This window comes from Geotrypetes seraphini, chromosome 14 (genome assembly GCF_902459505.1).
Source record: "Geotrypetes seraphini chromosome 14, aGeoSer1.1, whole genome shotgun sequence".
NCBI lineage: Eukaryota > Metazoa > Chordata > Amphibia > Gymnophiona > Dermophiidae > Geotrypetes > Geotrypetes seraphini.
The window spans coordinates 73,095,511-73,109,372 of record NC_047097.1 but is presented as its reverse complement, the minus strand read 5'-3'; the positions used below and the strand labels follow the sequence as shown (position 1 = coordinate 73,109,372).

General features: G+C 49.6%; 1 protein-coding gene across 7 annotated transcripts in view; it reads left to right on the top strand.

The window, feature by feature from the left end:
* The window catches only part of DENND4A (DENN domain containing 4A), a 135,697-nt gene that overhangs the window by 51,709 nt on the left and 70,126 nt on the right, over window positions 1-13,862 (top strand). For all 7 annotated transcript variants that reach the window (XM_033919966.1, XM_033919967.1, XM_033919960.1 and 4 more), the window contains 3 exons: window positions 2,750-2,895; window positions 5,166-5,299; window positions 6,426-6,561. In XM_033919966.1, coding sequence (XP_033775857.1) covers window positions 2,750-2,895; window positions 5,166-5,299; window positions 6,426-6,561 — 416 coding nt within the window. The remainder of the gene's footprint in view (window positions 1-2,749; window positions 2,896-5,165; window positions 5,300-6,425; window positions 6,562-13,862) is intronic.

The window sequence follows — 13,862 nt, the reverse complement described above, 5'->3', positions numbered from 1 at the left end:
TATTGCCTCTCTTCTGTCGGTTGGGCATTCCCATCCTCCCTTCTGCGTCTAGTCCTGGCCCTTCGTGACCTGCACTAGTTTCTAGTACGGGAGTGGGTCAGACTCTGCCCACCCCGGTCTCGGGAGTCCGTCGGGGCGGACCTGGACCCAGTTTGTCTGCGCTCCTTCTTGTCTCGGCCTCAGGGGGAGGCCCTTGTTTGTTTATGCCGGAAGGTGGCCCCTCTGTCCTCGGTCCGCCTCCGGTCTTTTCTGCCTCTGCCTCAGCAGGCTGCCTGTCGGCGCTTGAGTCAGCTGGTGTCTCAGCGGTCTTCGGCCTCGGCTGAGCTGTTGCTGATCCTTTTTGGATCAGGGGTCTCCACGGTGATGTCCCGCTGTTCGTCTGGTTTCATCTTCGTGTTCCCCGCTGGACCCGAGCATCTCAGTGATGGCAGGATCGGGATCCCGCTTCCCAGCACATTGTGGTGCCTCCCTCCTGGACACGCTCGTTTCGTTGGTGGGCCACCACTTCGTATCCCCGCATCAGAAGGTTCTGCCGATGGACTCCTCGGCATGGGCTTAGGGGTGCACCTCGACGGCCTTCGGACTCAGGGTCCTTGGTCGGGTGCAGACTGTCGCAGCCGCTTCAATCTGATGGAGCTCCGGGCCATTTACAATGCCGTGGTGGATTTTCGTTATGGGTTGCAAGATTGCGGGGTCCTGGTGCGTCCCGACATCTCGGTGGCGTTATTTCTGTGACCAAGCCAGGGTGTACAGGTTCCCTGTTACTTTGCAGGGAAGCCCTTCGTCATTGGCAGGGGACGTTACACCACTGCTTCTTTCTTCGGGCGGTGTTTTTCCAGGGCGTGCAGCATTGTCTGTTGGACACGTTGAGTCGCCCTTTTCGACCGCATGAATGGTTGCTCCATTCTCGGACTCTGCGGCATGTGGTTGTTCGGTGGGGAACCCAACAGGTAGTTCTGTTCGCTTCGCCCCTCACTCACTGGTTGCCTCGATATTGCTCGAGGATGTTCTCCTGGGTTCGCATCGAGGAGGATGCTTGCCTTCTCGATGGAATGGGCAGGTTCCTCTATGCGTTCCCTCCCTTTACTCTGATTCTCGGGTCTTTGATACACCTCCTGTCGGTCTGCGCCACCAGGATCTTGATGGCTCCTCTGTGGCCCTGGCGGCCATGGTTCTCCCTGCTCCTCCAGCGTGTCAGGGAGACTCAGCTTCTACCTATGTTCCCGTCTCCGCTGTCTCAGTGTTGCGGTTTCTGTTGCATTCCAATCTGCAGTCTCTACACTTATCAGCTTGGTTCCTCGCAACGTGCCTCCCTCCTTCTGTTTCTCTCAGTCGGTGGGGGTGTTCTCGAGGCCTCTCGAAAGATCTCCACTCGGCAATGCTTTTCCCAGATATGGTCCTGATTTGCTGAGTGGTGTGCTGAGCACCGCATGGATTCGCTCTCTGCCTCCTTGCCTTCAGTGCTGGATTTTCTGTTGCACTTGTCTCGGTCTGGTCTCAAATCTACATCTATTCGAGTCCACCTCTGTGCTTTTGCTGCCTTTCTTCGGCCGCTAAATGGGACGCTGCTCTCCGTCCACCAGATGGTTTCCCGTTTTATGAGGGATTTCTTCATTGTACATCCCTCCGGTGGTTTGGGATCTTTGTGTGTTCCTGGCTCAATTGGTGATACCTCCATTTGATTCCATTGATGAAGCTCTTTTGAATTACTTCACCTGGCAGGTGGGTTTCCTGGTTGCTCTCACGTCTGCTCGCAGAGTCAGTGAGCTGCAAGCTCTGGTTGCGGACCCGTCTTTTCCTGTATTTCATCATGACACGGTGGTCCTGCGTACTCAACCCCAGTTCTTGTCCAGGGTGGTTTCGGACTTTCCTTTCGATCTTTCCATTGTTCTTCCGGTCTTTTTTCCGAAGCCCCACTCGCCTCCTAGCGAGGTGGCGCTTCACACAATTGACTGTCAGAGGGCGTTGGCTTTTTGTCTTCAACGCACTCAGTCTCCTTGGACGGTTCCTCAATTCTTTTTGTCCTTCGACCCTAATTGGTTGGGACGCCCAGTTTCCAAGCGCACCTTGTCCAACTGGTTGGCTGCTTGTTTTTCCTTTTGCTACGCTCAGGCTGGTCTCGCGCTGCAATGTCGAGTCACGGGACATAAAGTCCGAGCGATGGCGGCTTCTGTAGCTTTCCTCAGGTCGACGCCTATCGAGGAGATTTGCAAGGCTGCCACTTGGTCTTCGGTTCATACTTTCACCTCCCACTACTGCCTGGATACTCTGTCCAGGAGCGACGGCCGGTTTGGCCAGTCGGTTTTGCGTAATCTGTTTTCTTGTATTGCCAACTTCCCTCCGTCCCTTTTTGGTTAGCTTGGAGGTCACCCACATGTGAGAATATGCTGCCTGCTTGTCCTGGGATAAAGCACAGTTACTTACCGTAACAGGTGTTATCCAGGGACAGCAGGCAGATATTCTCACAACCCGCCCGCCTCCCCGAGGTTGGCTTCTTTGCTAGCTATCTGAACTGAGGACCATGAGGAGGGTATGCGCCCTCTAGTGGATCAGGAAGGCACACACATGCGTGGTGCAGTGTGCAAACTTGAAACTTCAATCAAGTTTGCTTGAAAAGCTGTCCGCGCTGGGGCTCCGTGGATGACGTCACCCACATGTGAGAATATCTGCCTGCTGTCCCTGGATAACACCTGTTACGGTAAGTAACTGTGCTATCTCTTTATATATTTTCTATATCATCTATTTTCAGGTTTCTTAAAAAGCCGTGATCGTTCGCATCACAAATTCTATTCACTGATGACCAAAACACAAATGTTCATCCGCTTTATTGAAGAATGCTCCTTTGTCAGTGATAAAGATGCAAGCTTGGCCTTTTTTGATGATTGTGTTGAGAAGGTGAGTCTGTGCTTTACTCTACTTACTTATACCAGTGCTGTCTATTCTGCACATGAGAGGATTGCAAGAAGCCCTTTCCAGCCTTTGTATTTGTTTCTTTTTTATATCTCACATGTAGATTGTGTTGCTTTTAAAAGCTCCTGTTTAAAAACTCTGAATTTTGTTATATTTGAGACTATGGGTTACCTAATATTTAATGCTTAACAACTCTGAGCCAAAAAAGGTAATAGGCCCCTTCTACCCTTTCCAAGTCCACGTTAGAGGCTGCTGTTAGCTGGTAGAGGACAAATTGATTGCAGGGGTAGTAGTGTGGGGGAGAGTGGTAGTTTTCTTCTAAAGTGCTGGATTTGTGTCCTGTACAGGTCAATAGACTAGGCGTAGCGCATGACTTTGTCTCATATGAAAGTGAATGTTAAATATTAGTTCTTTGCAGCACACCTTGCACTGAGTTAGAGAGTCATGGGATAGGTGGCAAAGTTCAGTTGTGGATTAGGAATTGGTTATCAGATAGAAAACAGAGGGTAGGGTTAAATGGTCATTTTTCTCAATGGAGGAGAGTAAACGGTGGAGTGCCGCAGGGGTCTGTAATGGGACTGGTGCTATTTAACTTATTTATAAATGATCTGGAAATTGGAACGCTGAGTGAGATGATTAACCTTTTCCTATCGTGTGTCCCGGATGAAGGGACATTCCAAAAAAAATGTCATTGCCATCGTATGTCCCATGACATACAGTACACCTTCTACCTATCATTTGTCCCATCTATTGGGCCATTGTGTTTACAATAGCCGTAAATGATAACGGTGAATAATACAAAACTTTGCTAAAATAATTACGATTGGAACCAGCTTAACGTAAAATTTATTACGATAGGAAAAGGTTAAATTTGCAGGACATCAACATATTTCTTTGATAATGCAGCATATCAATCAAAAGGATTTATCTTACCTGTCAATAATGGTTGATAGCACCTTTATAACCCTTTTATTGGATGGAGCTCTGTGTTAGCACAGTTATAACTTTGGGACATATTTGTTACTCTGTCAATTTGTGATGCTTGCTTGTGTGTCAAATTAATAAAAAATATTTGATCACAGCATTTTGTCTACTTTGAACGGAAGGTGAGATCTGAGTTGTTTGACCTGTTTGACATTTTTGTTGTGTCGAAACATAATTTACAATAAATCTTCAAGTGGATATTTCACTTGTTATGGTGGATATATAGTTGGGTGAAGAAATAATGGATTGAATAGAGGTGGGTAAACTCAATCCTTGATGGCAACAAATCCATCAGGTTTTCAGAAATTTCACAACAAATGTACTTTGAAATCTGAATGCACTGCCCAATGTCTCTGTCTTATGCAAACAATCTCATGCATATTAATCCTGAAAATCCAACTGGGCCAGGGTATTATTTAAATTTGGGACTTTATGTTATAAAGCCTTACACCACAGGTGTCAAAGTCGGTCCTCGAGGGCCGGAATCCAGTCGGGTTTTCAGGATTTCCCCAATGAATATGCATGAGATCTATGTGCATGCACTGCTTTCAATGCATATTCATTGGGGAAATCCTGAAAACCCGACTGGATTACGGCCCTCGAGGAGGGACTTTGACACCCCTGCGACACGGTCAAGCTCCCAGTTATTTGCTGGATCAATTTGTGCTCTTTAAAATAGAACGTCCGCTGTGGATTACTTCGATGTTTGTATTTCCTTCAGTGTGTGGCTGCCTATACAAGAAATTTTTACATCGAACGATTGCGTTCCAGGCAGCCAGTCAGGATTCCGAGTTACATATTTTGTTTGCTACCTCAGGCTCCTATCTGCACTTCTGAAAACCATTGAAAACATCTTTGTTTTGTAAGATTTGGGGGAAATTAATGATTAAGTCACAAATTTTGTAATTCGCTGATTTGTACAGTCTCTTGCTTGTAAACCACATCGATCTGGAAGGTTTTGCGGTCCATAAATGTACTGTAATGTAATGTAAGGCTGCAGTCATTGAAAATAGAGAACAGAGATGTTTCTGTGACTAAACCACAGCCAAATGAAGGATATGGCACATTAGTGGCATGGAAAATCACATACTGGCAAAATGTACAAGCAAATCGTTTTCTATGTTTTCAAGTTTCTTTTTTGCCATTTAACACAATGAATTAAAATGTATGAGTTGAGGTTTTATGGTAGCTATTCCACTGCTGCTTTAGTGATTTAGTTAAAAAAATGGGATTGTGTTGATAGTTTTATTTTTATAATCGATTGTGTATAGGTAGAGATGGACAAATCAGGTGAAATGCATCTGATAGAGCTGGATGAGTCTTACAAAAGTGAACACACAGTTTTCATCACACCACCTGAGATCCCACATCTCCCGAATGGAGAGGAATATCCATTGAAATACAGGTATTCATTGGCATGGATGAACAAAGCAGAAGTGACTGACTGTCTACCTTGATTAAGACTCCTGACTGTAACCAGTAAACTGGAGCCCTGCTAACAAAAGAAATCTGCTTAGAGAATAGCTCTTTAGGTGAAAGTAAGTGAAGTGTGAAATGTATGATTGAGAGGGGTGTTGTCCCACAGTTATCAAATGATAGTGGAGCCTTTTTGCTCATGAATTCTACATGGTTCTTAGTACATAAAAATTCATAGTAACATATGCCACAGCCCAGAGTTAGAGGACAGTGTGGCGCAGTGGTTAAAGCTACAGCCTCTGCACCCTGAGGTTGTGGGTTCAAACCCTGGGCAAGTCACTTAATCCTCTCTTTGCCCCAGGTACAATAGATAGATTATGAGCCCACCAGGACAGACAGGGAAAATGCTTTGCAAACCGCTTTGAATGTGGTGGTAAAACTACAAAAATATAGTATTCAAGTCCCAATCCCTTTCCCCTGAAGTAAAAACTTAGAGCTTCTTAGCTCGGCAAAAAAACAGAGAACTGATGGTACCGCAAGCTGACGGGTGGGAAGGCCTGTGCATTTTGTCTCATATCTCCCCTGTCCCACCTTTCTTCCAATGTCTATATATTGAGGACTTTGTCTCCATTCTCTTTATGATGAAGACCACTGATCATTTTAGTAGCCTTCCTCTGGACCAACTCCATCCTTTTTATAATCTTTTTGAAGGTGCGGTCTCCAGAATTGTATACAATATTCTAAATGAGGTCTCACCAGTGGTATAGTGAGGGAAGTTTGCACCAGGGGTGGAGGCACTTGTCATTGCTGTTCCTTGCACCTCTCCATGTAGTCTTCCCCACCCCCTTGGCATTACCATGTCCCCCCCCAAAAAAAACCCCCAAACCCTCTTCAAATCTTTTCCGACAGCGAGCAGTATCTCCTCCCTGCTGTTTGTGCCAGCAGCAGCCTTCCCTCTGATGCCCCTTCCTGGCCCTGAGAACTGCTACAACCTAGAAAATGTTCTCTGAAAAAGGAATTGATTATTGAGACCCAAATAACATAAAGGCAAGTAAATGACTGTTCCTAGTAGTCCTGTTTTAGTCAAAGTTGGTGACATAGTTTTTGTTTTACAGCTACAGTGGATTTCCTGTTCTGGTTCAAGATCTGTTTGATACTCCAGAAGGCTTACTTAAAATCAAGTGTGACAATTTGTCCTTGAAAGTCAGTAATCCCAGTAGCCCATCACCAGTATTCAGAAGGACTAAACAGGTATTTCCAAAGTTCTCCGTCTTTCTAATACACAGTAAAAATGCAGGCAAGCAAGGATAAAGGGTATTCTGGTGACTGCAATTGTCTTCCATTGACATGTGCTTTTGCTGTTCCCCAGTGGCTTATTTTGTTTTCTTAACATTTATTTCATGCCAAATAACTGAATATTCTTTAGCACTCTCCAGACCAGTAGAGGTTAACTTTACGAATGGGTATATATCTAATCATGACCAGCAGGTGGAGACTGAAAACAAAACTTTGGGACAGTATATCCTAGCCCCTCCTCTCTATTTCCCTCAGTCTTCTTTCAGTCTCCAGCAGGTGTTGAGTGATCTGTACCCATCTCCCTTGGTAGGGCTGTTGGAATTTGTTTAGGGGGTTTATTGTCCCTGTTTTTAGCCGGACGGAGCTTGGGCGGACTCTGTTTGGGGGTTCGTCCGACCTCGGGGGTGTCAAACCCGGCGGGTCACGAGCGGGGTCCCTCCCCCCACTTCCTCCACCTCCCCACATTTTTTTAGAGGAGCCTCAGCAGTATCCCTTGCCCCCTAAGTCAAGCAAGGCATATTGCTTCGAGAGCCTGTGGAGTCTGTTCTGTAAAAAAAAAAAAAAAAAAAAAATCCTGAGGTAGTGCTGGTCTGAAGGGTTGTTTCCCTTTAAGAAAACTGTATTTTACTGTATTTTTTCATGTAACCAGCACTTTTTTATAGCTAGGTCGCGTATGGAGCAATTGTGCCCTTCTCCGGGGGAGTAGGACACAATTTTAGTCCAGCCGCGAGGCACTCGCGGCCGGCCTGAACTCGGCGGTTTGGGTCGGTGAGGTGGTGGAGCTCCGTCGGCAGCGGCTGCAGGCGCCCAGAGCTCCCCGCCGATGGTGCCTCGCGAGTCGGCTTGGAGCAGTGGGGAAGCCCGGTCTTCCACAACCGCCCACGGAGGGATTCCCCGAAGGATTCCCTCTCAGCTGATTTTTTGACAGCTGATGCCGGCTTGCCTGCTTTAGCGGCTGAGACTATTCAGGTTTCTCAGCCGCTTCAGGCTATGGAGGGAGCTTTTTTGGCGGGAAAACCGCCATCTTCTCTGTCTGGCCCCTCCATTTTGTCTTCCACCTCAGGTGACCTTCCCCCTGTTTTGACTATGCAGGGGCAAGGTTCTGCTGGGTCCCCTGCTGTGGCAGGGAGTCCCTTGGGACCCTCGGGGGGTTTTTCTCCTGAATTTTTCTTTTCTTTATGCAGAGCCTATTTTCAGGCGGCTGGGGGTCCCGGTTGCGCCCAGGGGGTTTCGGGAGGTGGGTTTTCCTCCGCGCTCCCTGCGGCTTTGCCTCTTTCGTCTGGCGTGACGTCCCCTCCGCCGCCTCCCTTGTCCAAGCGTCCGCGGGTGTCGTGGGACGAGAATTTGTGGTCGGAGGAACGGGTCGGTCTGGAGGAGGACCTGGACCCTTCTGAGGAGTTCCAGGACTCTCTGGAGGGGACGGAAGCTGGCGGCGGGTTGTCGGATTTCCCGTTCTCCAGTGACGAGGCGTCCGTGGTGCGCCTTTTTCAGAAAGATGAGCTGCCTGACCTTATTCAACAGGTTTCTTCGGTTTTGCGTTTTGAGGACGCGCCGCCGGAGACTCCGCGTGTGGGGGACCCCCTGTTACGGGGGATCCGTTCCGTTTCCCGCTCTTTTCCTATGCATCAGGATATTCGGGATATTATTCTGGAGCAGTGGAAAACGCCGGAGACGCCGTTTCGGCTGGCGCGCAGCATGGCTCGCCTGTATCCCATTCCTGAAGGGGATCGGGCTACGTTAGCTTCGCCAGTCGTGGATGCGGTGGTCTCGGCAATTTCCAAGCGGCATACCGTGCCTGTTGAGGGCGGTTCTGCCTTGCGGGACCCTGAGGAGCGCAAATTGGAGAGCATCCTTAAGCAAAATTTTCAGGTCTCTGCCTTTGGGGTCCAGGCGGCTATTTGTGGGGGACTGGTCGCTCGCGCCGTTTTTCGGTGGGCGGAGCGGGTCTTGGATCGAAAGTCTGACGACTGGTCTCTGGTGGATCAGGAGGTTGCGAAGATTGAGATGGCGGCCTCATTCCTCTCATATGCTCTATATGACTTGGTGCGGATCTCGGCTAAGTCTATGGCTTTTGGCGTGGCCGCAAGGCGTGTGTTGTGGCTGCGCGCTTGGGCGGCGGATGCTGCGTCCAAAGCTAAGCTTACTAAATTTCCCTTTCGGGGGTCGTTTTTGTTTGGAGAGGACTTGGATAAGTTGATTCAGACTCTGTCGGACTCGAAAGTTCCCCGTCTGCCGGAGGACCGTGCCCGCCCGGCGTCTCGGGGGGGTGCGGCCAGGGGGCGTTTGCGGGATTTTCGCAAGTATCGCCCTGGGCGTGGGGCTGCTTCTTTCCAGTCTCCGGGTTTTTCCCGGGGTCGGTTCTTCCAGCGCATGCAGCCCTTTCGGGGGGCCCGTCGGGGGGCAGGGAATCCCTCCGCCGGTTCCCCCGCTTCCCGTCCTGCACAATGACGCCTTGCCGGCGCCCCCTTTGGTTCCGGTGGGGGCTCAGCTGCGCGAATTTTTCCCCAAATGGGCCGAGATCACGTCCGATCGGTGGGTCCTGGAGGTGGTGCGGGACGGTTATGCCCTGGAGTTCGCCCGCTCTCTGCCGGATTTTTTCCTCGCTTCTCCGTGTCAGACTCCGGGGAAGACGCAGGCTTTTCGCCAGACCCTTCAGCGCTTGCTAGATCTCAGGGCAGTTGTTCCGGTGCCCCCTCCGGAGTGGGGCACGGGCAGGTACTCCATTTACTTTGTGGTGCCCAAAAAGGAGGGGACCTTTCGGCCCATCCTCGATTTAAAAGGGGTCAACAGGGCTCTCAAGATTCCCTCTTTCCGTATGGAAACTCTGCGGTCGGTCATTCTGGCGGTTCAGCCGGGGGAGTTTCTCACTTCTCTCGATCTGACGGAGGCCTACTTGCATGTTCCCATTCGGTCTTCTCATCAGCGTTTCCTGCGCTTTGCGATCTTGGGTCGGCACTTTCAGTTCTGTGCGCTTCCCTTTGGGCTGGCCACGGCTCCTCGGACGTTCACCAAGGTGATGGTGGTCGTCGCGGCAGCCTTGCGGTCGGAGGGCATCCTGGTACACCCCTACCTGGACGACTGGTTAATTCGGGCAAAGTCGTTGCAGGAAAGCTCCCGGGTTACTGCTCGGGTGGTGGAGTTTCTCCGGTCGCTGGGCTGGGTGGTCAACCTTTCCAAGAGTCGGTTGGTCCCGGCTCAGCGTCTGGAGTACCTAGGGGTGCTGTTCGACACCTCCTTGGGGAGGGTCTTCCTCCCAGAGGGCCGGGTGAGCAAATTGCAATCTCAGATTCGCCTGCTTTTGGCGTCCCGGTGTCCTCGGGCGCGAGATTTCCTCCAGGTCTTGGGGTCGATGGCGGCGTCCCTGGACGTGGTGAGGTGGGCGCGGGCCCACATGCGTCCTCTCCAGTATGCTCTGCTCCGGAGGTGGTCTCCCCAGAGGCACGGGATGGATGTTCCGGTTCCCCTGCGAGGCTTGGCGCGCTGCAGTCTGCGTTGGTGGCTCCAGACCCCTCACCTTGTTCAGGGGGTGGGTCTGGATCTCCCGCAGTGGACAGTGCTCCTGACGGATGCGAGTCTCTTGGGTTGGGGGGCTCAGTGTTTGGGTCACTCGGCTCAGGGCACCTGGTCCGTGGAGGAGGCCGCCTGGTCGATCAACGTGTTGGAGACCAGAGCGGTCCGTCTGGCGCTGTTGGCTTTCCACTCCCTGTTGATGGGCAAGTCGGTCAGAGTGCTGTCGGACAATGCCACGGCGGTGGCTTATGTCAATCGTCAGGGGGGCACCAAGAGCACTCAGGTGGCGCAGGAGGCGGCTCTGCTCATGGTTTGGGCGGAATCCCATCTGCTGGACCTCTCGGCCTCTCATATAGCCGGAGTAGAAAATGTTCAGGCAGACTTCCTCAGTCGTCACTTCCTAGATCCAGGAGAGTGGTGTCTCGGCGCCGAGGCGTTTCAGTTGATAGTGCAGGCTTGGGGGCAGCCCCTGATGGACCTGATGGCCACGGGTGGCAACGCCAAAGTGCCCCGCTTCTTCAGTCGTCGCAGGGACGGTCTGGCCGAGGGTCTGGATGCTCTGGTCCAGCAGTGGCCAACGGAGGGGCTGTTGTATGTGTTCCCTCCTTGGCCGCTGGTGGGCAGAGTGCTTCTTCGCATTGTTCACCATCCGGGTTTGGTGGTGCTGGTGGCGCCGGATTGGCCTCGCCGTCCGTGGTATGCGGATCTGGTGAGGCACCTGGTAGCGGATCCTCTTCCTCTGCCTCTCTCGGACGACCTTCTGATGCAGGGTCCCATTCCCATGTTCGACCCGTCTCCCTTCTGTCTTACGGCGTGGCTCTTGAAAGGGGTCGCCTTAGCAAGAAGGGATATTCAGACAAGGTGATCTCTACACTGTTGGGGTCCCGGAGGCTTTCTACCTCTCGGGCTTATGTGCGGGTTTGGCGTCTCTTTGAGGAATGGTGTCGGGCGCGGGGAGTGACCTCTTTTCGCGCTTCTCTGCCTAACATTCTAGAGTTCTTGCAGGATGGCCTGGATAGAGGCCTGGCTTGGTCTTCTCTCCGGGTTCATCTTGCGGCCCTGTCGGCTTTTCGAGGGTTGGTGTCAGGTCAGCGTTTATCGGCTCTTCCTGATGTGATTCGGTTTTTGCGGGCGGCCAAGTTGCTTAGGCCTCCCCTACGGCCCTCGGTTCCCTCTTGGGATCTTAATCTGGTTCTCTCTGTTTTGGTGCGTCCGCCTTTCGAGCCCTTGGACGTCTGTTCTTTGAAGGACCTTACTTTGAAGGCGGTCTTTTTGGTGGCCATTACTTCTGCTAGGCGTGTTTCTGAGCTGCAGGGTTTCTCTTGTAGGGCTCCCTTCTTGGAGTTTTCTAGGGAGCGGGTCGTCTTGCGGCCTGTTCCTTCCTTTCTGCCGAAGGTTGTTTCTCCTTTTCATGTCAATCAATCGGTGGTTCTCCCGGTCTTGGGTGGTCGGGAGGGCTCTTCTGAGCAACGGCAGCTGCGCAAGTTGGATGTCGGTCGGGTCCTTCGCTCTTATGTGCAGCGGACCCAGGAATTCCGGAAGTCCGATCATCTCTTTGTCCTCCTGGCGGGTCCTCGTCGGGGAGCTGGCGCTTCTAAGGCTACTATTGCGCGCTGGATCAAGGAGACGATTGCTTCCGCTTATCTTCTGAAACAGCAGCCTGTTCCGGAGTTTCTCAAGGCTCATTCCACTCGGGGTCAGGCGGCTTCTTGGGCTGAGTCGTCGCTCGTGCCTCCAGTGGATATTTGTAAGGCTGCGGTTTGGTCTTCCTTGCATTCCTTTGTTCGTCATTATCGGGTTGATGTGCAGGCGCGTCGGGACGCGGTGTTCGGTGAGCGTGTATTGGTATCGGCCCTTCGGGGGTCCCGCCCGTGAGAGGGACTGCTTTGGTACGTCCCATTCGTAAAGTTAACCTCTACTGGTCTGGAGAGTGCTAAAGAAGGAGAAATTAGGTTCTTACCTGCTAATTTACTTTCTTTTAGCTTCTCCAGACCAGTAGAGGTCCCCACCCTGTCTGTTGTTGTTGTTGTTGGGGCTGTTGCGCGGGCAGTTTTTGGTTTTTGCTGCGAGTTCTAGTATTTTTCTAGGGCCGGGGAGAATTGAAGAACAGCGGCTGTGGCTCGGCTGGCTTAGCTGGCGAGCTGTGGGGACATTCTTCCTTCGGGAATTTCTCCTCTGCATTTTCCAACAGCATTTTGGGTATGTTATTTGTTACTCCTTTCGGAGTATTGTTTTTTCTCTCTGTTGTTTTCCAGTTCTTGGTTCTGCTTGGCTATTCGGCAGACTGAGGGAAATAGAGAGGAGGGGCTAGGATATACTGTCCCAAAGTTTTGTTTTCAGTCTCCACCTGCTGGTCATGATTAGATATATACCCATTTGTAAAGTTAACCTCTACTGGTCTGGAGAAGCTAAAAGAAAGTAAATTAGCAGGTAAGAACCTAATTTCTCCTTTCATGTGACTTACAAAATCAGAATATAATAAATCAAAATACTCATACAATTATAAAAGACATACATTCTCTCCTCTGATGAAGTTTCCTGTCAAAGGGACGATCAGGGCTTACTACCGGCAAACAAAGTGACCTTTACGGGACCGTGGGGGATGGGGAAGGTAGAGAGAAATGATGCCAGATTCATGGGTAGGGAGGCAGTTTAAGAGAGACCGGATTGAGACTGGAGAGAGACTGGAATGAGCAAGGGAGGGGGCGGGGAGGAACACCATGCCATACCACTGAAGTTGACTTAGGGCACCATAATCATGTGAGCCCAGCCCAATTTTATGGAACCAGCCTGTTGTACCCTGGAGATGAGCCAAAAAATAAATAAAATAGGAGTCACCCAAAACACTCCCATAAAAAACAAACCAGTCAAAAAAGATGGTAATGACCACATGGATGGACCAGGATGATGCCAGCAAATCCTTTATTGAAAATGTAAAGCAGAAGATCAGAACTATGGACCCATCACAGGCTTTGTTTTGTTTGGCCTTAAAGCCTTCCTCAAGAGTTCTCATACAATAAACAAAAGTAACAAAACAACAGTATTAGTACAGATTAAGCACAACTATGATGTATTAAACAAAGAACAACAAAATCTAAAAAAAACCAAAAACAACCTAAATAAAGAAATTATGACCTTAGAAGGAATGAATGAGAGAGGAAAAAAAAAAATCAAAAACTTAAGTTACGTTATATAAAGAAAATTATAAAAACAAAAATTGATGATTCAAAGTGTATGGTTTGAAATAAAGAGGAAAAGGGGTAACTAAGCCACCAGCAAACCAGCCAAGAGGAAGTGATAGATAAATGAATCAGAAAATCAAGGCCTGTGCAGACCTATTGTAACAGTCGCTGCTGTGTTGACAAATGCTATAACTATATCCTTAAGGAGAACCTAAAAAAATATATACATCAGCCACCAATAAATGAAGAGAAAGCAATGACAAAGCAATGAAAATATTAAAATAACAATGAAAATAAAAACCTGTGCAGCACTGACAAGACATAAATCTTGTATGAAAAGAGGTAGGTGAGACACAAGTAAAGAAAAGTGCTAACTACAGTGGGACTGCAAAAAAAGACTGTGTGCCATTGATAAAACCCATAATACTATATAAGAACCTAAATTATATTGTTAAACAATCTAGAAAAGCAAAATATTAATCCATAAGAAGATTCCATTAAAATAAATGTATGGAATGAACCAGAAACGCCCCAAAATTGACCAGTTGATAATTCTTCAATGGT